A 26794-nucleotide genomic window follows, 5' to 3' on the forward strand; every position below is an offset into this window, starting at 1 on the left:
GCAGAAAGAGAAATTAAGAATACAATCCCGGGGCCAGCCCAGTGGCGCAGCGGTTAAGTACGCACGTTCTGCTTTGGCGGCCTGGGGTTCATCGGTTCAGATCCTGGATGTGGACATGGCACCGCTTGGCAAGCCATGCTTTGGTAGGCATCCCACATATAAAGTAGGGGAAGATGGGCATGTATGTTAGCTCAGGGCCAGTCTTCCTCAGCAAAAAGAGGAGGATTGGCAGCAGTTAGCTCAGGGCTAATCTTCCTCAAAAAAACAAATACAATCCCATTTATAATTGCAACAAAAAGAATAAAATACCTAGGAATAAACTTAACCAAAGAGGTGAAAGATCTGTACACCAGAAACTATAAAACATTGTTTAAATTGAAGAAGACACAAAGAAACGGAAAGATATTCTGTGCTCTTGGATTGGCAGAATTAACAGTTAAAATGTCCATACTTCCTAAAGCAATCTATAGATTCACTGCAATCCCTATCAAAGTTCCAACAACATTTTTCACAGAAATGGAACAAAGAATCTTAAAATGTATGTGGAACAACAAAAGACCCCCAATAGCCAAAGGAATCCTGAGAGAAAAAAGTAAAGCTGGGAGTATCACACTCCCTGATTTCGAAATAGACTACAAACCCGTAGTAACCAAAACAGCATGGGACTGGCACAAAAACAGACACACAGATCAATGGAACAGAATCTAGAGCCCAGAAATAAACCCACACATATATGGACAGCTAATTTTCAATGAAGGAGCCAAGAACACACCATAGAGAAAAGAGAGTCTCTTCAATAAATAATGTTGGGAAAACTGGACAGCCACATGCAAAAGAATGAAAGTAGACCATTGTCTTACATCGTACACAAAAATAAACTCAAAATGGATTAAAGACTTGAATGTAAGAATCTGAAACCATGGAACTTCTAGAAGAAAACCTGGGCAGTACGCTCTTTGACATTGGTCTTAGCAGCATTTTTTCAAATAGCATGTCTGATCGGGCAAGAGAAAGAATAGAAAAATAAACACATGGGACTACATCAAACTAGAAAGCTTCTGCGCAGCAAAGGAAACCATCAACAAAGCGAAAAGACAACTTAATAATTGGGAGAAGATATTTGCAAACCATATATCAGATAAGGGGTTAATATCTGAAATGTACAAAGAACTCATACATCTCAACAACAAAAAAACTAACAACCAATTAAAAAATGGGAAAAAGATCTGAAAAGAGATTTCTCCAAAGAAGTTATATGGATGGTCAACCAGCACATGAAAAGATTTTCAACATCATTAACTATCAGGGAAATGCAAATCAAAACTACAATGAGATACCACCTCACTCCCGTTAGAATGGCTATAATTAACAAGACAGGAAACAATAAGTGTTGGAGAGGATGTGGAGAGAAGGGAACCCTTGTACACTGCTGGTGGGAGTGCAAACTGGTGCAGCCACTGTGGAAAGCAGTGTGGAGATTCCTCAGAAAATTTAGATCTACCATATGATCCAGCTGTTCCACTGCTGGGTATTTATCCCAAGAACTTGAAAACACAAATGCGTAAAGATCTGTGCACCCCATGTTCATCGCAGCCTTATTCACCATAGCCAAAACTGGGAAGCAACCTAGGTGCCCATCAAGGGACGAACGGATAAAGAAGATTCGGTATTTATACACAATGGACTACTACTCAACCGTAAGAAATGATGAAATCCGGCCATTTGTGACAACATCGATGGACCTTAAGGGTATTATGCTGAGTGAAATAAGTCAGAGGGAGAAACTCAAATACCGTATGATCTCACTCATAAATAGAAGATAAAAGCAACGACAAACAAAAATGTAGAAACAGAGATTGGATTAGTGTTTACCAGTGGGGAACGAGGGAGGGAGGATGGTGAAAGGGGTGATTAGGCACGTGTGTGTGGGCATGGATTGTAATTAGTCTTTGGGTGGTGAACATGATCTGATCTGTACAGAAATTGAAACATAATGATGTACTCCTGAAAGCTGTATAATGTTATAAACCAATGTTACTGCAATAAAAATAAATTAAAAATAAAAAGAATAATATAACAGGCAGATTTATGTCCTTAATATACAGAAATTCAGAATTCTTTCTGTTCGTGATAAAATTTGTTGAGAATTAGGTCTCATGTTTGCAGCTATTTTTTGAAAGTCCGTAATAAAAACACTTATTCTCAATATTCAGCAAAATAAAAAAAGCCGACTTTTATGTTTCTTATATTCACTCCATAGTTTGTAACTCTGGAATCGGTAAAATTGAAATATTGATTTTAGGACTGTGACTTGTTTGCCAATTATGTCACAATTTCTTATATTCATGAAAAAGTCTTTTCTTGCTAATAACTAATATGTGTATGTTGATAGCTAAGTAGAATTATGTATGACTTCAAAATTGTGGTTTTATTTAAATAGAATTAAGCTCTGTTCCTTTTGTTTTATACAGCTCTAAATCAATAACAAAAACTCACGTCTTTCTTTTAAAGGGCTACAACAGAAGTATCTCCCGAACAGAAACAATAGTACGCTTTGCTTTCCAAGCCTCTATCACGGTTCTGTGCATTGCATGCCCTTGTTCACTGGGACTGGCCACTCCAACTGCTGTGATGGTGGGTACAGGAGTAGGTGCTCAAAATGGCATCCTAATCAAAGGTGGAGAGCCACTGGAGATGGCTCATAAGGTAAGATAGTCCCCAGAACTAAGAACTGTCCCATCCGAACTGGCAGTAGCACCCCTATTGAGAAACAGAGTCCTAAATGATTTCCGCATAGTCCATAAGCTGAGTCTCTTCTGGCACCATCCTGAGGGTTGAAGTAGGACAAGCGTTATTTTGCTTCTGCTCTGGATTGGCCTTAGTTATGTAAGATCTCAAACTGCTCCAGGTCTGCTCCCTTAGAGCAGACCCTGATGTGGGAAAACCTGGAGTCCCATGCCAGCTCAGACTAGATGAGTCTTTAGGGCAGGAAGACAAGATAGGTATTTGCCCAGGAAAATTTGCCCAACCCTGTCAGGCTGTGAACCTATTTGTGTGCTTCCATGTGTGTAGTCTTCACTGTGAGGTAGCACTTGTAGTTCCATTGCTGTTTCTCTGCCTTTGCTGCCACTAACTGACAGTTTGCAACTATGACTTTAGGAATATAATCCTATTCTTGACCTCTCTCATATTAGAATTTCTAAGACAATCTCAGTCAAGGCTACTTGACTTCAACTAAAACCACGTTCCTTCTAGTGTGTTCTTATTATGAGGATACAAACTATATACAGATGCATGTAGTAAATACAGAACACACCTTAGAACAGGTTTGGAACATTATCTAGCCAGTGAATATAGTCTATTAGTTTTTATAGTAATTTTTTATTTTTAAAGATTTTGTTTTTCCTTTTTCTCCCAAAGCCCCCGGTACATAGTTGTATATTGTAGTTGTAGGTCCTTCTAGTTGTGGCACGCGGGACGCCGCCTCAGCATGGCCTGATGAGCGGTGCCATGTCCGCGCCTAGGATCCGAACCGGCAAATCCCTGGGCCGCCGAAATGGAGTGCATCAACTTAACCACTCGGCCATGGGGCCAGCCCCAGTAATTTTTTATTTTGATATAATTTCAAACTGAAAAAAAAGTTGCAAGAATAGTATAAAGAACTCCTGTATACCCCTTACGGCAGATATCAGGATCCTTTCCTAAGAACAAAGACATTCTCTTACATAACCACAGTACAAAGATCAAAATCAAGAAATTAATATTGATATGATATCATTATCTGATCTATAGTCCACATTCCAGTTTCCTCAGTTGTCTTTATAATATCCTTTATAGCTATTTTTTCCTCTTGTCCAGAATCATGCTTTGTATTTAGTTGTCGGATCTCTTTTCATCTTGGTTCCTCAAGCTATTCATTTTTGAACCAGGTCTTATCTGGTGTTCACTTCAACCTAATTACTTACCTTTCTCGTATAATCATCTGCCTACTGCCCAGATTTCCCCTATGGATCTCTCATTCAATTAGTCCTGAAAGCCTTTCTCTTTCCCTGGAGGCACTAGAGGCATCTCCTAATTACCTATTAACGCTCAAGCCTTAACAATTAGTTCTGGTTGTTTCGCATCTATCCACAGTGCAGTCGAACATTTGCAAGGGAGGGCTATTTCTTCCCTTACCCCCCTTCCTTTTGTTCTCCCAAAGACAGTTCATTAAGTCCAATTAAGTCAAAGGTCAGTTTATTAAGAAACAAAATAGTAATCTGTTTGTCAAAGTAAACCTTTTCTCATTTATGGAAAGGTGATATTAAGGATTATCAAGTCATATAGGTGCATGATATTTTTATTTTCTTACAGGTAAAGGTAGTGGTATTTGATAAGACTGGAACCATTACCCATGGAACCCCAGTAGTGAATCAAGTAAAGGTTCTAGTGGAAAGTAACAGAATGTCACGCAATAAGATCCTGGCTATTGTGGGAACTGCTGAAAGTAACAGCGAACACCCTCTAGGAGCAGCCATAACGAAATACTGCAAGAAGGTACAATTTTTCCCTTGTTTATTAATGTAGTCATCTCCTATAAGAATTATCCAGACCAAATCGAAACTATGTTTGACTATGATGTACATATATATATATATATATATATTATATATTATATATATATATATATAGTTGGTATAAGGCTAGAGAGACTTGTATTTTCTCATTTTATTTTATAATGTATCTTAGTTTCTTCATACAGAAAAGTGTAAAGATGAAAACAGAAATTAACTATAATTATGCCACACAGATAACCCCCTGTTGACTAAAAAATTAAAATAGAAGTAATACATATTTATGGTAGGAAAACTCAGCTGGTTCAGAGTTACGTAATAAGAAAGGGATATCTCATTCCCCGCCTTCCATAACTCCTCTCTCCAAAGCTTAACGAGTGGTAACAGTCTTTTTAAATAACAGCTTAACCAGATACAATTCACATACTATTAGGTTCACGGTTGTGAAGTGTACAATTCAGTAATTTTTAGTATATTCAGAAAAGTGTACATCTATTAACCATTTTTTAATGGAGATACCAATATATATGCATTTATTATTGTTTAAACTTTACATAGAAAGGTCACACAGGGACCAGTCTTGGTAACTTTTTTCTTTTATTGAATGATTTTTACGTATCAGGACATATCGATGTGCCTTGTTATTTTTAATGGCTATCTTGTATTCTATTATATGATTGGTTTTTTGGCACTTACAATGTATACTTAACATGCTTATCAGCTTTTGCAAGTTCGTCTCTATGTTAAATGCCTATCGAGGCAATTGCTAGAGCAAAGGATACATGCAGTTAAATTTTGATGAATATTACCAGTGCCAACAGGAGAAATATTACCAACAGCCGCATGAAAGGTTGTATCAGTTTATACTTTCTGCAAATTGGAGTGTGCATTTCCCCACATTCTTACCAATACTTTATTTTTTCCAATTTAATAAGAAAAAATATTTGCTCACTGGTTTGCTTTGCATTTCCTTAATTGTTAATAAGGTTTAGCATCTTTTCATGTTTTGGCCATTTGAATTTATTTTTCTGTAACCTGTCTGCTTGTATCCTTTGCCTGTTTTTCCATAGGATTGTTTGCCTTTTTCACATTGATTTGTACAAGTTCTTTGTAAATTATCTCATATAATTTTACAATTAAAATGTGGCAATTTGTACCATTGGTGTTGCCATTTCTTTATTCGTTCTCTCCTTTTTACCTATTAACTGTTACTGACCTGGCTTCTTTACACTCAAATCAAACAACAGAGAGCATGAAGATAAAAAGAGCCAGGAAACAGTGATGCCCACCAGAATTCTTACTTGGCTTACCAAGGCCACAGAATCATACTAGAGAGGCACTCTGGTAACTAAAGGCGCTATTCTTTGTTATCCTTTGCCCTGTGCTGAATAGAAAATCTGACTTGACAATAGAATTAAATATTTAACTTGTAATTCTCTATGGGAAAGGGTGGAGAATATTGATAAACCTCCCACGTTTTCTTTTCCTAAACTTGGTATAAATTTTAGAGAGTGAGATTAAAACAAAGGACTCTGATGTTCTCCTGTAACTTTGAACGTTTTACAAACATTATATCAAAATCCACTGTCAGATAGGCCATGATAATTGACAGTTCTATTCTAAGCATTTAGAATTAACCAGGCATGTAGCATGCGTCTAAACGTTTGGAATTAACCAGCAGTAATCTTGATCTTGCTAATGATGACCTTGAATTATTAGAACAGCAGACGAAATCCTTCTGTTTCTGTTTCTTAGGAGCTGAACACTGAAACCTTGGGTACCTGCACAGATTTCCAGGTTGTGCCAGGCTGTGGTATTAGCTGCAAAGTCACCAATATTGAAGGATTCCTGCATAAGAATAACTGGAAGATAGAGGAAAATAATATTAAAAATGCATCCCTGGTTCAAATTGATGCAAGTAATGAACAGCCATCCACTTCATCTTCCATAATTATTGATGCCCAGCTCTCAAGTAACTCAATTTTCTTTGTAGTACCAATTATGGGACAGTTATTAATAGATATCTGACTTTATAATCCTGAAATGTTATATAGGAAACAAAAATTGACATCATAGTTTCATTCTCTCAAATCGGTTTTACCGTAGGCCTCCTGATCACTTCACTCATGTGACTCAAGAACATTTCCCAGCTGTGCTCCTTGATTCCACTACAGGGTGATGAAGTCTAGCCTTAGCCGATCTTCCATCTCAGTTCAGCCATCTTTCTTTTATTTCTCACCACAGCTACTCTAAACTTTTTATATCCTTCACAAGATCCTGTGACCTTCCCCCTATTTCCCTAAGCAAATTATCTGACTTATTTTTCACATATAAATTAAAGTTCTCAGACATTTTTTTTGAGATGTCAAAAATGAATGTGTTCCTTCATTTTTCTTTTTTTTTTTTTTTTGCCCAAAATGATTCCTTTTTCAGGGGAAGAGATATCCCTCATCTTGCCTAATGAATCCCCGCATCTTTGCTCTAGATCCCACCCTCTCTTTATTCCTCAGGGGCCTCACTCTCTGTTGTGTATGCTTTCTTTATTTTCCAACTCTCTTTTTGTAGTAGCTTCTTCTCCTAAACATATAAACATTTCTTCCATCAAAATCACTGTATTCCCATTTAGATTTTGTCCTATCTGTCTTTCTTTCCTTTTATATCCAAGCTTCTAGAAAGAGTAGTCTACGCTTGCTGAATTCACTTATTCACTGCAGTCTGGCTTCTGCCCCATCCGTACCACTGAAACTATTCTTTCTGTGTCCACTGATTACCTTATTCAGTACCCTCTCCAGTGGTCACTTCTCAGTCTTCCTCCTGCTTGACCTCGTGAAAGCATTTGACAGTGTTGACATTCCTTCCTTCCTAAAACTCTTCCTTCCCCTGATTCCATGACCCTGCTTTCTCTAGATTCTCCTCTCGTCTTTCTGGCTGTTTCTTCTAATCCTCCTCTGATTCCTCTTTTCTCCCGCTTTTGAATGTTGGGTGTCCTCAGGGTTTTGTTCTTGGCTTTTTCTCATTTTACATGCTCTCTCTGTAGAATCTCATTCATGCCTATCACTTATTCTACCACCTGTAGGCTTCCACTACCACTTCCAAGTCCATATGTCTAGCCAAGGCCTCTTTCCTGAGTTTCTTGTTGTTCTATCCATCTGCCCCAAAACACGATATACCCACCTAAGTGTTCCAGCACCTTCCCACCCATTTATGCTCGAGTGATTTTGCTAACATGCACATTAGATTATATCACTTTCTAACTAATACATTTTATTACAGTGGCTCATAATTTATTTTTGAATCATAAACTTTTGGAGGAATGTGATGAAAACTGCCTACCCCTCAGAAAATTTCTGTTTCAGAGGTTTGCATATATCCTAAAGCTCATCCGTGGAATTCTGTTAAGGATCCCGGCTTTACTGGTCCTCTCTCTCCTACAGGACAAAGTTCAGTCTCTGGACTTTGTTCAAGATCTGTTGCCCGTGATGCATTTCCTGCCTCCCTGCACCACCCATCTTGTCTTCTTCCACGGCCCCCAATGTACTCTGTGTTCTGTCCATACAGAGCTACTTATAATTCCTCCTTACATCTTGTCATTTCATGCTTTTTAGATCATTTCATTTACTCTTTTCTCTGGCTAACGTTGTTGTCCACAACAGCATCTACCTCATGAGCTTGTTTTCATCTTTTAAGACTTAGCTCACGTCTCTCTTCAGTGAAGCCTTCACTGACTGACATACATAGGCAGAGACATTTGTTCTTCTTTTTAAATTATAACTATACTTAATCTTTGTATTGTGCTAAGTACACTGCATGATCGTTCTTTATTTACCTGCCTAATTCTATTAAACTGCAATTTCTTTATTTGTCTATGAACTTTTAGTATCAAGCACCCTGACACATAGTAATTTCATTCATTTGACAGCTTTTATTAAGCATTGTTCAAGACACTAAAGAATCAGCAGTGAGCAGAATATACAAAGTCCCTGTCTCATGGAGGTTACATTCCGGGTGGGAGAACACAAGACATGAGCAAATAAATAAGAAAATGTAGTATGTCTGATGGAGGAAAATAAAGAAGGGTAAGGGATATAGGGAATGCTGGGAGTAGCCGGTCCTATTTTATATAGGATAATCAGGGTAGGCCTCATTGAGAAGGTGGTATTTGAGCAAAAACCTGAGGAGGGGGACAGAGAAAGCTATGTGAATATCTGTGACAAGAGTGTTCCAGGCAGGAGGAGCGTTAAGTACAGAAGCCTTGAATTAGGAATGTGCTTGACTAGTTGGAGGAAAAGCGAGGAGAACAGCATGGCTAGAACAGAATAAATGAGTGGGAAGGGGATAGGAGACTAGGTCAGAGAGGTAGGGCAGGACTAGATTGTGTAAGGACGTTGAAAGGACTTTGGTTTTTACCTTAAGATGGAAAGCCATTGGAGAGTTTTGAGTATAGGAGTGACAGAATCTGACTTGATGTTTTATTTTTTTTTTTTTTAAAGATTTTATTTTTTCCTTTTTCTCCCCAAAGCCCCCTGGTACATAGTTGTATATTCTTTGTTGTGGGTCCTTCTAGTTGTGGCATGTGGGACGCTGCCTCAGCGTGGCTTGATGAGCAGTGCCATGTCCGTGCCCAGGATTCGAACCAACGAAACACTGGGCCGCCTGCAGCGGAGCGTGCGAACTTAACCACTCGGCCACGGGGCCAGCCCCCTGACTTGATGTTTTAAAAGTATTACCTTGGCTGCTCTGGTGAAAATATACCACTGGAGGTGGGGATGGGGGCAAGGGCGAAAGCAGGGGGACGAGTTAGTGGACTTTCATCATAATCCAGGTGAAAAATAATGGTGGCTTGGACCAGTGTGGTAACCGTAAAGGTCATAAGAAGTGGTCAAATTCTGGATCTGTCTTGAAGGGAGAGCTGTCTGACAGATTATCTCACAGATTGGATATGGGGTATGAGAGAAACAGGAGTCAAGAATTATGCCAAGGTTTGTGGCCTAAGCAATTTAGAATAATGGAGTTACCATTTCAATAAGATGGGGAAGACCACAAGAGGGGCAGTATTGAGGAAAACTGATCAGGAGTTTTGTTTTTGACATGTTAAGTTTGAGTGCCTTTTAGGTATTCAAGTGGAGATGTTATATAAATGGAAATATCAACTAGGCAGTCGGCTGCACAAGTCTGGAGTTCAAAGACACAGAATGGGTTGGGCGTAGAGATTTGGGAGTCATCTACATATACGTCTGTGCTGTCCAAGCTGGTAGCCACTAGCTACATGTGACTATTTAAATTTAAATTCATTAAAATTTAATTTAATTTAAAATTCAGCCCTTCAACCATACTAGCCACATTTCAGCACTCAATAGCCACATAATGTTAGTGGGTACTGTACTGAACGGAGCAGATACGGAACATCTCCATCATCACAGAAAGTTCTATCAGACAGCGCTGATAGAGATGGTACTTAAAGCCCTGAGACTGATAAGATCACCAAAGAGTGATGGTAGATAGAGGGGGAAAAGAGGTTTAAGGTTTGAGCCCTGTAACACCACAAATTAAGAGGTCAAGGAGCTGAGGAAAGATCGGCAAAGAAGGCTGAGAAGCAGTGGTGAGTGAGGAGGTAACTCATAAGAACGTGTTGTCCTAGAAGTGAAGCGAAGAAAGTGTTTCAAGAAGGAGAGAGTGATCCACTGTGTTAAATGCTGCTAATAGGGCGAGTAAGGTGAGGACTGAGAATTAGCCATTAGGTTAATTAAAGGTCATTGGTGTGTTTTATGAACAATTCTTTGGAGTAGTAGAGACAAAAGCTTTATTTGAGTGGGTTCACAAGAGAATAGAAAGATATGAGTTGGAGACAGCCAATAGAGACAACCCTTTCAAGAAGTTTTGCTCTGTACAGAAGCAGAGAAATGGGGCAGTAGCTAGAGAGGTAAGTGAGGTTTTTTTAAAAGATAGGACTATGTACAGCAGGGATAGAAAATTTGATTATGCAGGAGAGAGAAGGGAGACTTGTTGGAGAGATTTCTAGAATAGGCAAAGGAGGGGGACGTAGTGCGCAGGTGGAGAGGTCGGCCTTAAATCGGAGCAGGGACAGTTTATGATAAGAGAAGGGACGCTAGATTAATGTGTACACAGGCACAGGGAGTTGGGGAGATGTGGTAATGAGGGCTTGTGGAAGTTCTCTTCTGGTTGCTTTTCTTTTCTTTCTGAAGTAGGAAGCAGAGTCATCTGGTATGAGAGTGAGAGAAGAGAAGGTATAAAATAGCCATCTAGAAGGAATGGAGAATGAATGGACTAGGGAAATGAGAATTGCCAGAGAGTACTAAGGGCCCACTTAAAGTGGCCACATGTTTAAAATGAGACGTCAGTGAGGTTGTATGTTTTTGTCCAGTCACATTCAGTTACTGATGCACAATAAATATGTTGAATTTAATTCAATTTCTGTGGAAGGTCAAAAAGAAAGCTTCACCAAGAAAGTAACGTTTGAACTGGCTCTTGAAGAATATGATGGAGTTTGGTATTTGGAGAGGAAGGGTAAGGACATTCCAGGTGGAGGCAGCAAAATGTTCAAGGGCCCAGAGGCATGGAAGAACAGAGTGTGTTCCTGGAAAATTTGGAAATCACTGTTGTAGGCTGTGTTCTATCAAAAATACAGTGTAATGACTGTGCAAAGTTAGACAGGAAGAATGTGCTTCACAGGGTTGTTATAAATATTAAACAAGCTCACGAAATGTTATTTCTCTACTTTCTGTCAGATTCTCTTAATTCTCAGCAGTACAAAGTCCTCATTGGTAACCGGGAGTGGATGATTAGAAATGGTCTTGTCATTAACAACGATGTAGATGATTCTATGAATGAACATGAGAGAAAAGGTCGTACTGCTGTATTGGTGGCAGTTGACGGTAAGGTTTTCCATAAGTACACTATGACTCAGTGTTGTGATCTCACTTACTGTTTTATGTGTGTTTTTAGAAATTTCTGAACTATGAGGGTTATTTGAAAGCAGCCTCAATGCAAAGTGAAAATGTTAGCATTAACTTAATTTAATTTAAAATTCTCTTGCATTTGCCTGGCTTTGTTATTTTCCTCTCTAGCCTGTGTTTTTAAAAAAAGGTAATCAAGGATTTTTTTAAAACCTAAAAATAACGTAACATTAAAGTAATAGCAAAGTAAAATAATATCCATAATCTCATCATCCTAACACAGTGTCAGTTTTAATTGTATGTATTCCATTTCTGGTTTGTGTGTGTATGTGTGTGTGTATATATATATATACACAGAATTACAATATTAGTACATATACTGTTTTTAAATGGGTGCATTTTATTGTATGTAAATTCTACCTCAGTAAAGTTGAATAAAAGTTTAAAATCCTTTGTACACATACTATTTTATTTTGCTTTATTTTATTTAATACTATTTTCCAATTTTATTTTTATTTATTTATTTATTTTTAATTTTTTATGTGAGGAAGATTTGCCCTGAGCTAACATCCGTTGCCAATCATCCTCTTTTTTTGTTTGAGGAAGATAAGCCCTGAGCTAACATCTGTGCCAGTCTTCCTCTACTTTGTATGTGAGATGCCTCCACAGCATGGCTTCATGAGTGGAGTAGGTCCGCACCCAGGATCCAAACCTGGGAACCTGGGGCTGCTGAAGTGGTACAGGTGCAACTTTAACCACTCAGCCACAGTGCCAGCCCCTCCAATTTCATTTTAATGCTGCATAATTTCTCCAGCTTATACACTGTGATTAATTTAATCATTCCCTTGTTGAAAATTTAAGCTATTCCTAATATTTCATTATTGTGAATAATGCCACAGGTAAGCGTCTTTGAGGTTTTAGGTGTTTTCTTTTGTTAAATTATTTCTTAGGGTAGATTTCTAGCTGTGAGATTAATTAGTCAACATTTATAATCCTTGCTAAGTATGAAGGCAGTAGCTTAGTATGGCCTTTTTAGGTCCAGGAAGAAGCAGAAAATACCATTTACTTTTGTTTTTAAAATAATATAGCTACTTGTGGTAATTTTTTTTTCCCAGTATAAAATGCCAGTTTTGTCTCCATCCACCTCCTTCACCTTAAAAAGAAACAAAAGGTATTAGTTTTCAGTTTCATTTTCCTTTAAATTAGCTTAAGTGTTTGGGGCTATTGGCTAATACTTCTCTAAGGAAAGAAAGAGTCTTTTAGTATCCAGTAAGGTCTCTCTTCGCATTTTCCTATTACTACCTTCATTAGTAACCCCTGCCTCACTCTGACATTTTCATAAGCAAATGGGAAGATTTGTCTCAGGGCTTGTGGTATAAAGTCTCTGTGGGCTAGGAGATATTTTGAGTTAAGCCAAGCCCCAAATAACTTAACAAAATTCATTTCATTCTGAAATTTTAACTCAGAATATTATTGTGCTTTCACCATATTTCAAACTCTGTTATTTTCTGGTGCTCCTATATTAGACGAGCTGTGTGGCTTGATAGCTATTGCTGATACAGTGAAGCCTGAAGCAGAATTGGCTGTCCATACTCTGAAATCGATGGGCTTAGAAGTAGTTCTGATGACTGGAGACAACAGTAAAACAGCTCGGTCTATTGCTTCTCAGGTAATTGGTTTACTTGATTGTTGGGTTGGGAGTATTTCTAATTCTTCATGTACATTTTCTTTCTTGCCTTCAGATACTAAAAAAATTTATATTACCTATTATCATCATTATCATTGTGTGGCTATATCTGGTTCCTTCAGGAAGAACTGGCATGCTGTGTGGGAAGGACTTTGGGCTTTGTGTGTTACTGTTATAAGTAAAAAGCTATTTGCTTAGTTTCTGAGATGCCCGAGCGACACCATACACCAGTTTCTCTTGATGCTTCCACTGAAAGGTTGCTCATGTTCTTCACTAGTGCAGCCCGCCTAAGCCAGGCTCTCATCCTCTTATGCCTAAAATACAGCAATAGCTCCATGCGCTTCCCTTTCTAGTCCATCCTGAACACCACTGATGGAACCATCTTCCTAATGCACCACTTTGACGTATTATTTTTCTGCTGTTGACCTCCACATTTGCCTTACCTCCAAAACTTTTCTCATGTTACTCTTTTCTACTTTGGAATGCCTTCTCCTCTTTGTGTTAAATAACACAAGTAATATATGAATACATACTTGTATAAAAAAATACAGAAGGATATAAAGTAAAAAGTTTGTCACTTCTCAAGCTCCCTGCCCAGTCCTACCCTTCACACGTTTTCATGTGCATATATATTCATGTACCAATGTATAGTCTTGTTATCTTCAACACAAATTGGATCATTTTTGTACATATTGTTCAGAAGTTTGCTTTTTTTAACATAAAAATATATATGCCTTGCAGCTTTGTCCATGTCTGAACATATAAGGTTATTTCATTCTTTCTACATTGCTGCATGGAATTCCATGGTATAGATGTATCATAATTTATTTAACCATTTCCCTAATGATGGGCATTTATGTGGTTTTGAAAATTTTGTTGTTACAAACAGAGCAGTAATGCACATCCCTGGACATACATCTTTTTGTACATATACCAGTATGTCCAAAACATACCTAAAAGTTGAATTGCTAAACCAAATGATGTGCACACTTTGATAGCTGCTGTCAAATGCCCTCCAAAAAGATGCTACCAATTTACACACCCACCAACAGCGTATAAGAGAGCTAATTTCTCCATATCCTTACTGTCACTGAACGTTATCAGTTTTTTAAAATTTGGACATCTAGTGGGTTGAAAATGATGGCTCATTATTGCTGAGTTGTATTTCAGGTGCTCAGTAACATTTCTTGAAATGCATTGAGTGTATTTTTCTTCACAAAGGTTGGCATTACTAAGGTGTTTGCTGAAGTTCTACCTTCCCACAAGGTTGCTAAGGTGAAGCAACTTCAAGAGGAGGGGAAACAGGTAGCAATGGTAGGAGATGGAATCAATGACTCCCCAGCTCTGGCGATGGCTAATGTTGGAATTGCCATTGGCACAGGCACAGATGTAGCCATTGAAGCAGCCGATGTGGTTTTGATAAGGGTAAGTCCTGTGGCCTGAACTTTGAGGAGGGTGAGACTACTCCACCTGGTCAGCGATAGCGTCATAAAGTCTGTCGAGCACAATGATTCTGTCCTTCTAGTTCCTGTGCTCCCAGCCATTGAGACTGGGAGAATTCGAGATGACAGTATAAGAAGTCTTACTGATTACTTACAGACTTTCTCAATCCACCAAAGCAAATGAGAATGACAAGCTTCTAAAGTGAAGAATAAAATTTGGGAATATACTTATAATAAAATTATCTTCAACAAATATTTGCTGAGATTATTTTAACGAGATTTAATCCCTGTACCAACATACAACCTAAAAGCATTTTCAGAACCTTGAGAAAAATTCCTGAAAAACATCTTCCAAGGCGGACTCAAATTTTTAGCAATATCTGAAATTTGTGGTTAATGCACATATTACTCTAATGTACACATCATCTTCAGTATACACAGTATCAAATGCAAAAGTTACTAGTTAAATTAGAGTTTCTCACTAATATCACAAATATTTCTGTTCTCAGAATGATCTTCTGGATGTAGTGGCAAGTATTGACTTATCAAGGAAGACAGTCAAGAGGATTCGGATAAATTTTGTCTTCGCTCTAATTTATAATCTGGTTGGAATTCCCATAGCTGCTGGTATGTGACTGTTAATGAGTATTACTTTTTTCTCTGAAGTCCTTACAGACCTACCATATTGGAAGTTTTAGTCTTCTTATTCTTAGTTTTGAGCTCAGTTTTTGTATGTAGCCTGCTGGTGTGGTGAGAGGTAATATTAAAATTAGCAGTTATAATTTTTCAGCAATGTTCATTATAGCCAAGAATGTATAAACATTCTGACAGGTTTATTTTATTTTACCTTATTTTTACCTCCAACTTTATATTTTGAAAATTTTCAAACCTACATAAACAAGGAAAAAATGATACAATGAAAACCTCTGTACCCTTCACCTAAATTCACCAATGAATAATATTTTGCCACATTGCTTCATCTCTTTCTCCATATACTCTCACATACATATATATTTATTTACTTATTCATGTATTTTTTGCTGAAAAGAACAAATTTACCTTTAATCTCACTACCCAAACACAACTACTGTTAGCATTTTAGTATATTCCCTTCCACTCTTTTTTACTCTGCATCAGTTTTTGTCTTGTTACATAGTTGCAATTATAGGTCACAGAGAATTTTCTGCTCTTCCCTTAACGTTCTAATAGCCAGCAGGTTTTTCTTTTAAATTTGGGGACTAGATGGGAGAGAGAGATTGAATGAAGGAATATGACCAAGAGAAAGAAATTTAGAATGGTTTAACAAGCATCTGATAACCTCCTGTACTTGGGGGCTTGGTAGGAGTTGGTAAGAACATAGTAGTTATCACTTTCTTCTTTTTTTCTCTGGTTTGAGAGCCAAAGAAGGACATGAAATGACATGAGAACAATTACAGAGCTGTTTATCAACAAGGATACACAAATGCTGAGAGGACAAAGAGTTAAAAAACAAAGTCTGAAGAGATTAATTCATGGAGCAAGTAATTTTTAAAAAATTATACAAGTAATACATGATTACTTTACAAAAAGTAGAAAAATAAGCACATGAAAAAGTTAAAGTGCAATAAGTCTATCTTATCTCCATCATTTGAGCAAATATTAGAATGTCTACCAAAACCAAGTGCAAGATAAGTTTGTAGAACATGAATTCTCATACACTATTGGTGGGACTCTGATCTGGTGCAGCCACTTCGGAGAGCAATTGAGGAATATCCACCTAACGTTGAAGATGTGCCCATGTTATAACCCAGCAGTTTCATCTCTAGGTATGCACCTTAGAGAAATTCTCAAACACGTGTACAGAGAGACATGTACAAGAATGTGCACAGCAACACTCTATTAGTGAAAAAATGGCAATGACATAAATCTCCACCAATGGAAGGGTAAATTGCTGAATAAATATTAAAAAAGGAAATGATTTGTATATACATATTAGAAACACATTGGTGATCTGTTTAGTATTGCCTGCTCCAACTAATCCAAACTTGTTTCCTAGGAGTTTTTATGCCCATTGGTTTGGTTTTGCAGCCCTGGATGGGATCTGCTGCAATGGCTGCCTCGTCTGTTTCAGTAGTACTTTCTTCCCTCTTCCTGAAACTGTAAGTATAATGGCTTGCTCATGTTTCTATTTTATATTCCTTTTATCATCCACAGTCAGACTTGGTAGGTTTTATTCTTGTATTGATCAATGATAAGCCCAAACTGCCCTTAATAATAAATGTTAGCTACGTAATTATCACCTTACGTACAGGCATACCTCGGAGATATTGCAGGTTTGGTTCCAGAGCACCAAAGTAAAGGGAGTCACATGATTTTTTTGGTTTTCCAGTGCGTGTAAAAGTTATGTTTACACTATAGTTATATAGTCTATTAAGTGTGCAATGACATTATCTCTAAAAAAAAATGTATACACCTTCATTAAAAATACTTTATTGCTAAAAAATGCTAACCATCATCTGAGCCTTCAGTTGTGATCTTTTTGATGGTGGAGGGTCTTGCCTTGATGTTGATGGCTGCTGACTGATCAGGGTGGGCTGTGGCAATTTCTTAAAATAAGACAACAGTGAAGTTTGCCACATCAATTGGCTCTTCCTTTCATGAATGATTTCTCTGTAGCACGCGAGGCTGTTTGATAGCATTTTTTTCCGTGATGGAACTTCTTTCAAAGTTGGGGTCAATCCTCTCAAACTCTGCTGCTGCTTTATCAACTAAGTTTATGTAATATTCTAAATCTTTTGTTGTCATTTCAACAGTCTTTGCAGCATCTTCACCACGAGTAAATTCTATCTCAAGAAACTACTTTCTTTGCTCATCCATAAGGAGCAAGTCTTCATCTGTTAGGTTTTATCATGAGATTGCAGCAGTTCAGTCACAACTTCACGCTTCACTTCTAATCCTAGTTCTCTTGCTATTTCCACCCCATCTGCAGTTACTTCCTCCACTGAAGCCTTGAGCCCCTCAAAGTCCATCCAGGAGGGTTAGAATCAGCTTCTTCCAAACTCCTGTTAATGTTAATATTTTGACTTCTTCCCATGAATCAAAAATGTTCTTAATGGCATTCAGAATGGTGAATCCTTTCCAGAAGGTTTTCAATTTACTTTGCCCAGATCCATCAGAGGAATAACTGTCTATGGCAGCTCTAGTCTTACAAAATGTATTTTGTCAATAATAAGATTTGAAAGTCAAAATTACTCCTTGATCCATGAGCTGCAGAATGGATGTGTGTTAGTAGGCATGAAAACAGCATTCATTGCGTTGTACATCTCCATCGGAGCTCTTGAGTGTCCAGGTACCTTATAAATAAGCAGTAATATTTTGAAAGAAATCTTTTTCTCTGAGCAGTAGGTCTCAACGGTGGGCTTAACATATTCAGTCAGTGATGTTGTAAACAGATGTGCTGTCATCCAGGCTTTGTTGTTCCATTTATAGAGCACAGGCAGAGTACATTTAGCATAATTCTAAAGGGCCCTAGGATTTTCGGAATGGTAAATGAGCATTGGCTTCAACTTAAAGTCACCAGCTGCATTAGTCCCTAACAAGAGAGTCAGCCTGTCCTTTGAAGCTTTGAAGCCAGGCATTGACTTCTCTCTAGCTATGAAAGTCCTAGATGGCATCTTCTGCCAATAGGAGGCTGTCTCGTCTACATGGAAAATCTGCTGTTCAGTGTAGCCACCTTCATTAATTGTCTTAGCCAGCTCTTCTGGAGAACTGGCTGTGGCTTCTATATCAGCACTTGCTGCTTCACCTTGCACTTTTATGTTGTAGAGACAGCTTCTTTCCTTAAACCTCATGAACCAACCTCTGCTATCTTCAAACTTTTCTTCGGCAGCTTCCTCACCAATCTCAGCCTTCATAGGATTGAAGAGAGTTAGGGCCTTGCTCTGGATTAGGCTTTGGCTTAAGGGGATGTTGTGGCTGGTTTGATCAACTTTCTCCATATCAGCAGTAAGGCTGTTTTGCTTTCTTATCATTCATGTGTTGACTGGAGTAGCACTTTTAATTTCCTTCAAGAACTTTTCCTTTGCATTCACCACTTGGCTAACTGTTTGGTGCAAGAGGCCTAGCTTTGCCCTATCTCGGCTTTCAACGTGCCTTCCTCGCTAAGCTTAATCATTTCTAGCTTTTGATTTAAAGTGAGAGACATGCAACTCTTTCTTTCACCTGAACACTCAGAGGCCATTGTAGGGTTATTAATTGGCCTAATTTCAATATTGTTGTGTCTCAGGGAATAGGAAGGTCCAAGAAGAGGGAGAGAGATGGGGAAATGGTCTGTAGGTGGGGCTGTCAGAACACACACAAGACTTATTAAGTTTGCTGTCTTATATGGGCACGGTTCGTGGTATCCCAAAACAATTACAATAGTAACATCAAAGATCACAAATCACAATAACAAATATAATAATAATGAAAATGTTTGAAATATTGTAAGAATCATCAAAATGTGAGAGAGACACGAAGCAAGCAAATACTGTTGGAAAAATGACATCGATAGACTTGCTGAACGCAGGGTTGCCACAAACTTTCAATTCGTAAAAAATGCAGTTATCTGCAAAGCACAATAAAGCGAAGTGTAATACAACGAGGTATGCCTGTAGTCTATAAATAGCAACCACAAGTACTGTGTGGGGTAAAGTCTAGTACATTGGCTCTGACAAGTAGGATATTTGGTCATGTGACTCAACACATTCCTTTTGAGCTACTCTGCTAGCAGGGACCGCCTTTGTACATTTCATACCAGGCAAATTTTTTTTTCATTTTTGAATGTAACAAGCATCTAGTTCACATTTGGTTATTTCAAACTAGTATACTTTTGCATGTGTCCAGTTATAGGAAACCAACTTATGAGAATTACGAACTGCATGCCCGAAGCCAGATGGGACAGAAAAGTCCTTCAGAAATCAGCGTTCATGTTGGAATAGATGACACCTCAAGAAATTCTCCTAAACTGGGTTTGCTGGACCGGATTGTTAATTACAGCAGAGCCTCCATAAACTCACTACTGTCTGATAAACGGTCCCTAAACAGCATCGGTACCAGTGAACCTGACAAGCACTCACTCCTGGTGGGAGACTGCAGGGAAGATGACGACACTGCGTTGTAACAGGCCACAAAGAGTGCTACTAGCTGATGTTATTATGCACTGACACAGCATTCATAATGTCACCTTAGCTTTTCAGAATATTGCAAGAGGATGTTATGTTGGTTTCACGCTCTTACGGTAGGGATTCCATTTGAATTGTATTTGTCTAATGGCAAAAATATCTTTTTCAGGGCATCAGCTCTGAACCTAGCTTTATTTAAAATAAATTTCCAGTATTTTTTGTTTTCACTAGTAACAGATAAGGTAGACTGGTGAGGTTTACAATAAGCCCTACAGTTGAAGATTGCCAAGTTATTGCCAAAGTGATAGAAAATTTTTTATTTGACCAAAAACACCTCAAAAAAAAAGGAAATTAAAAATTTGCAGATTTGGGAGCATGATTTTGAGGAGATTCTTGAGCCCTCATCCCTGCCACATTGGGGAGCAGTGGCTTTCAGAGCACTGTATAAAGCATCTAGTTTTAGAAGGAAAATTGTAGAAACTGTTTAAAAATAGATGTGCCTTATTTATTACAGGCTTTCTTCCCCCCTTATTCTCCTTGCGTCTTTGTCTTTCCAGTTGCTTTCTTAGATGCCCCAGTCTGTTTTCCTTTGTTACCTTATTTTGAGTGAGCTAAATGTAGGTGTTTTTTTATTGATAAAAATAACTGACAACTTTTCCAATATCTTGTCCCTTTCTTTATCTTGTAGCTCAAAAGACCTTAAGGAGCCATAGGGTTCCCTGCTCCCCACCTTTCCATTGTTGTAAAAAATATATCAGATTCTTCCTTCAATGACTCCGTAGCTCTGTGAAGCTTTCAAGTGGCTCCTGCTGAGTAAGCTGTAAATTGTTCTTAGTGTAGTCTGTCCATTGGCCTCAGTCCAGAAACTTAAGATTTTGAGCCTCTTCCACAGTTGATTTTTTCGATGATTAACTCTACTATCTTTAACATATATGGGTCATATAAAATTACCTGGATACACTAAATTTGTCCTTTTTTGGAGAGAATAGAAGACCTTAGCTGGTGTACATAATTTGCTAAATTTTAATTATCTTTTGGTGTTTTAAATAACCTCTCAAAAGGACTTTAAAATAATGCTATTACACAAAGCTGCTTTTACCAAAAAATACAAGATGTTATACAGATGTGAGAATTTTCCTTGGTTGTGATGCCTTTTAGCCAAATCTATACTTTTCTCTGGTCTAAAACATTTGCACTTGCTAGTTAGTGTGGTTGGCAAATTCAAGGCTTGTTCTCATTGTCATGTAAGTTTAGAAATTCCCCTGTGAGTGCCTGGGAGTTAATATACTGGTCAGAGATCTGGTATTTACATCACTATTTAAATTTCCTTGTTAATTGCAAGATGGATTTCATATACAGAATATGTAAGTGAAGAGAATTCATAAGTTCCTAAATATTTTGTTCCTATTGTCATATGTAAAGCTGCTAGCACAATGCCTAGCACATAGGATTTGTTCTCAGTAAACGTTAGTTCTTTTCTCCCCTTGAGGTCAGTAATACTAAAAATCATTTTTTAGGGCAGACTCTAAAAATCAGGTGGGAGTGGGGGATGGGTTTCTTCCTCTCCTACTTCCTTTCTCTCTTATTCTTTCATACACACACAGAAAAGTTTACAGCACTATTCCATGCTATCTTTTCAGTTGTGGAAAAGATTTCATTTTTTATCTCAGCTATCTTAAAGAGAGAACTGAAACTTTTGGTGAAGGTGCTATTAATCTAGAAAGGCAAACCCATTTTAATGAAATATGAATGAGTTTGTATGTGTAGGCTCTTTTTTAGACCAATGCCTATGCCATCTTCCATGCTTCCAGTTTGAATTCTAATATTTGTTTCTTATTTTAATTCCACTGTCCCATCATACCACGACTTGTTTCTTGTAGAAGAAACAGCTAATATGACTACTATTATTATTATGTGTGTGTTTCAGCTGTCCTCTTGGCCCCACATGCCAAGGGACCCACATGTGAGAAGAGCAGGCTACAGTCTGGGAAAAATCAAGGATATAATTCAGCCCTTACTACCAGAACAGAAAACATCCTGTTTAGAAAGAATCCTGCTTTAACTATCTGTAGCCATCTTTGAATCCTCCACAGCAAGTCTCATTTACAATCCTGAACTCCCATTAGCTTTATAGAGCAGCTATATTCACACAAGGAGAGAGCTGATATATGGAGGGGATCAAAAACATTGCTTTCAGTTAGTAATTAGCTTTAAGTAACTAGTTATCAGTGAGAACAAGTTTTATAAATGTGTGTGTGTGTCTGTTCATAGACACACACACACATATGTACACACACACATTACCATATAGTAGGAAAATGGATTTATATTTGAATTTGATATTTGAATATTTAAAGTTCTTTATTTGTTGTTCCTTTAACACTCTTCTGTCGTCACTCAGCAACCATGCCCTCAGTCTGAAGATAACAAGGACGTTTTGGTATCCAGTGCTGGTTCAGACTCAACTGTGAGGCACCTCTTATCTTAAGTATCCAAAGATGCCTTTTGAATTTTAAAGGTTAAAACACAACTAGAGCGTTTAGTGTTGTACTCTAAAGAAGTATGGTTGTTAGTTGTGAAAATAGAAATGTTATTTTTCCCAGTTTAGTATCAACATTTTCAAGTGTTAGATTTGATGCCTTGTGAACAAATAATTTTATATTGTGCTTTAACTTTTAAAAAGTTATTCTTTTTTCACATGTATTCTTTGTTCAGAATGCTTAAAATAGTACTGTAGACAAGACGTTTCCAAAAATTTAAGCGTGCATATCTTTTATGTACACAGCTTAAAATCAAGAATATATGTTCTTAGAGAATTTTTTTCCATTACTTGTGGATCTTGCTTTAAAATTATTTTCCTTAATATTTATTTTACTTTATTTTGTTATTTTCTTTGGGTGAGGCATCTGGTTACTGGTTATTTTAATAAGAATAAAAACATTCCTGGAATCACTCCCTTTGGATTTTTTGTTTATTTCCTGCTTTTCTATATTTTAAAAAATTTTTACCAAATATAAAAATATATAGATTCATGCCAAATTATTAGCTATTTTTACACTAAATTTCTGTATTCCCTCTGAAAGTTTATCTCGTTTGAGTAACCAGATAAAGCACAAAAGAATGAATTCTTGTTCTTCAATTAAAAGAGCTTCGGTATTGGCATTGATAATAAATGTCTTTTGTAGCCAAAACCAGGTGTCTCAACCTTATGTTTTTAGTTAAAGAAATGTTTAACTAAACATTGTTAAACATTGATTTTTTGGTACCCAAAACAGCAGTGGACGATGTCGTGCAATAATCATCTACTATAGTCAAGATATTCAGTAGTTTGTTTTTCCATAAGCATGTAATTGATCATATTTCTGCCAAGGATGTGCCTTCAACTTTATAATTATAGTATTGTAAAAAAAATGGTTTTTGTAAGTGTCTCTTTTGTTAAATCATCTAACTCCTCTACCTGCAAGCAGTTCCAAACTACTCTGTGTTTTTAGGGCTTTTTTTTTTTTCTGTTAACAATGGGACAGGATTGGAGGAAGCGCCGTGCATTTGCTAAGAGTGGCTGGGAAGAAGTCTGTTTTCCTTCAGACTCCACTTCCCCTGCTGCAGCATTTAGTGAGAATGAGAAACAAAGAAAGGAATATAATTGTCCTCCCTGCCTTTGTAGTCTCTAACACATTCTTCATAGATTGTCTACACCAAATGAGCTAAACGGAGACGAGAGCTTTTCTTGCATTTGGGGAGCCCTATACAAGGTGTTCGAGGATCCCACCCAAAATACATCCCCATACCGAACGCTTCTTTGAGTTAAGGAAGGGTTTTAAACTTATTTGTAAGGAAAAACTAATTTTCATCTCCCCTCCCCCCCCCCCCGCCGCACACACACACACAAATCCTTGGGATGTTTTTTGGGTGATGAGATAGGATTGGAAATAGAAACGTAAGAGTAAAACCCCCGAGACTTCCTCTTAGCTGGCCAACCTCCCTGTCCTGTTGGCGTCTTGATGAATCTCCGAGAAGGACGTGCAGTGATAGCAACATCCCAGCTGAGATTTCAGAACTTTCCAGACAAAAACAAAACGAAAAACCAGGAAACCTTCCTTTAGGGACTGCTTGCTGGGTTAAGGCATCTGCTAAAATTAAAACAGACACCAGAGAGCTAGAGCTGCCTTTTTCACAAATTTGGCCAGGGCCAGTGAGCCCTACTTGGTTAAAGGCTGCCTCTTCATAGATGTGACCGCTAGTTGTAGAAATGAATTCAAAGTGAAAGATGAAAGGCAACGCTCTTGAGGACAAGGTGTAAGTGAAGTTGCTAGTATAAATAGCATCTCATGCAATTTAACAAATCTGAAAACTTGCATACAGTCGGTCCTATCTCTGGAAAAGTTTGAAATAGGCTGAGTAGTCTTTAAGGCACTATGTACCTATTACCCTTGACTGGCCCCCAGCTTTTCATTGTCAGACCCTGTCCGCCACCCCGAGGCCTGTCTATAAACTGAAGAGCTGCCATTATATTAACATTACTTGCTTCACTTCACCCAATAAAAACTTCAGTTTCTTCATTGCAGTTATTATCACCAAGTAATAGGAGGAAAACTAAGATTAAGTTAATCCATCCTAAAGTGCCAATGACCTTTAGATCTGGCTGGAAGTATTTGAAAAGGCTATTTTTTAATCCAAATAACTTTATCACTATTGTAATGAAAAACATCAAGCCATGTGGAAGAAGTTATTTTGGGGCAAGCAGACCCTAGGATCAGCTCTCCTAAGCTCTTCTTGCAGCTTTTTACCTTCCACTTTTGTATCCACTGTTTCTTTAAAAGTGCTGCATCCCCGTAGTGATGGGAATAGCACTGATTTTGGAGCCCATCAGTTCTATTTGCAAAATCCCAGTTGTCACTTACCTGCTGGGTGCATTCGTTTCCTATTGCTGCTCTAACAAGTTGAAACAAAACAAACTTATTATTTTACAGTTCTGGAGGTCAGAAGTCTGAAATGGGTCTCAGGGCTAAAATCAAGGTGTCAGCAAGGCCGTATTCCTTCTGTAGGCTCTAAGAGGAATCCAGGTCATTGCCTTTTTCAGCTTCTAGAGGCTACCTACATTCCTTGGCTCGGGGCCCCTCCCTCATATCGCTCCAACCTCTTGTTTCCATCGTCACGTTTTCTACTGTTGTCTCTGACCCTTCTGTCTCCCTCTTATAAAAACCCATGTGATTACATTGGGTCCACTCAGATAATCCAGAATAATTTCCCCATTTCAAGGTCCTTAATCATATCTGCAAAGTCCCTTTTGCCATGTAAAAACATATTTACAGGTTCTGGGGGTTAGGATGTGGGCATCTTTGAGGGACCATTCTTCTGCCTACCACAGTGATCAGGGGCAAGTTGCTTAACCTAACTGAACCTCCGTTTCTTCAAGTGCAAAATGAGGATAATAATACCTACCTTGCAGAATCGTGAGCTTCTTAGTAATTGACGTAATGTTTCCAAAGTGCCAGAAACAATGGTGAATGGTTGCTGCTGTTATTTCCTCGGCCTGAGCATTGGGATAGAAAGACAAACTAGCCACAGCCACTTGGTTATGTAGGTCTGTTATTGGTGTCGAGCTGAGTTGCTAATTCCCTATTCTGAAGAGAGCTGCTTTTGCTGAAGGAAGGCCCCACGTTGCATGATTTAAGGAACACCAAAATAGCAGCCTGCTTGCCCCAAATCCTCTCTACACCAATCGCATTCCTTTGAGTCCTTAAACTTAGCAAATGTTAGCTTTCCCTTTTCCTCCATAATTGTTACTCTTCATGTTTGTGCCAGTTCAACTAAAATAACACCCCCACATTGAAGTATAGCCGCGTGCATTCTTAAATTTAGCACCATAGGTGTTGGGCAAAGTCCTTATTTCAAATAGTCACAGTGAACCAGCTGTTTCTGTTCAAAATAAATACTCTGTTCCTTATTAGGTTGAACCACTGGCAGTAACCGTTTCCCAGCTGATCACATTTTGCCTGTATTGCCTGAGACCAGGCTTCAGTAATGCCTTAAAACCTTGCTACTCAAAGGGTGGTCCCCAGACCACCAGCATCAGCATCACCTGGGAGCTCGCGAGAAATGCAGTCAGGCCCCACCACAGATCTGCTGAACCAAAACCTGCCTGTCAACAGGATCCCCAGGTGATTTGTATGTGCATTCAAATATAAAAAGCACTGCCTTAAAACATTTATTCTCCCCATGCTTTGGGATGAGGTGTAAACGCCTACAAATCTGTCAAGGACTCACATCTTCTAGCTGCTCTCTCTCCCTCTCTTTCTCCAATAAGCTCTGGGCAAAAGTTAACTTTTGCCCAGATACCCCAGTTCAAATACAGGTTCATTCATTCATTCATCCATGCATTCATTCAATGTTAGACAAATATTTATCGAATATTACTGTGGATGAGACATTGTCCTAAGTGCTCATGATAACAGAAGCGAATAAAACATAAAAAAACAAAGGCAGAAAACAAAACACTGCCCCCAAGGGGCTTAGATTCTGATGTGAGAAGACGGACAGTAAAAAAAATATTGAGTGTGTTAGGTGGTAATGCTTGCTATGGAAAAAATAAACAGAGAAGAAGCCGTAGGGGGTATTGGGGAGGGGGCTCCAATTTAAAATAAGGTGGTCAGAGAAAGCCTCACTGAAAAGCTGACATTTGAGGAAATACTTGAAGGAAGTGAGGGAGCTTGCCACAGAGAGACATGAGGGAAGAGCATTACAGGCAGAGGCACAGTATGGAACATACTTATACTAAAAAATTATGTTGCTTATCTGAAATTCACATTTACCTGGGTGGCCTCTATTTTATCTGGCAACCCTAGTTAGGAGGCTATGGCAATAATCCAGGAGGGTGACAATGGTGGTAGCTTAAGCCAAGGTGGTAGCAGTGGAGGTGGTTATGTTTTGAATGTTGAGACAACAGGAGTTCTTGTTTCCTCATGGGTCGCCTATGAGGTATGAGAGAAAGAGAGAAGTCAAGGATGACTCCAAGATTTTTGGTCTAAGCATTAAGATGGCTGGAGTTGCCATTTAC

The 26794-nt window shown here is 38.2% G+C and overlaps 1 protein-coding gene across 3 annotated transcripts in view; it reads left to right on the forward strand.

Annotated features, from left to right (window-relative positions):
* The window catches only part of ATP7A (ATPase copper transporting alpha), a 132210-nt gene extending 109520 nt beyond the window's left edge, over window positions 1-22690 (forward strand). The window contains exons 15-23 of one of the 3 annotated variants that reach the window (XR_011434725.1): window positions 2512-2706; window positions 4354-4536; window positions 6309-6525; window positions 11300-11446; window positions 12994-13136; window positions 14376-14579; window positions 15106-16401; window positions 16632-16734; window positions 19460-22690. Coding sequence is in view for 2 of the 3 variants with exons in the window: in XM_005614286.4 (XP_005614343.1) it covers window positions 2512-2706; window positions 4354-4536; window positions 6309-6525; window positions 11300-11446; window positions 12994-13136; window positions 14376-14579; window positions 15106-15223; window positions 16632-16734; window positions 19460-19736 (1587 nt within the window). In the remaining variant the exon portion in view is untranslated. The remainder of the gene's footprint in view (window positions 1-2511; window positions 2707-4353; window positions 4537-6308; window positions 6526-11299; window positions 11447-12993; window positions 13137-14375; window positions 14580-15105; window positions 16402-16631; window positions 16735-19459) is intronic. The other 2 variants (XM_005614286.4, XM_014728991.3) reach the window with 2 other exon arrangements.
* The last annotated feature ends 4104 nt before the right edge of the window (window positions 22691-26794 follow it).

Source organism: Equus caballus, chromosome X, assembly GCF_041296265.1.
Source record: "Equus caballus isolate H_3958 breed thoroughbred chromosome X, TB-T2T, whole genome shotgun sequence".
Taxonomy (NCBI): Eukaryota; Metazoa; Chordata; class Mammalia; order Perissodactyla; family Equidae; genus Equus; species Equus caballus.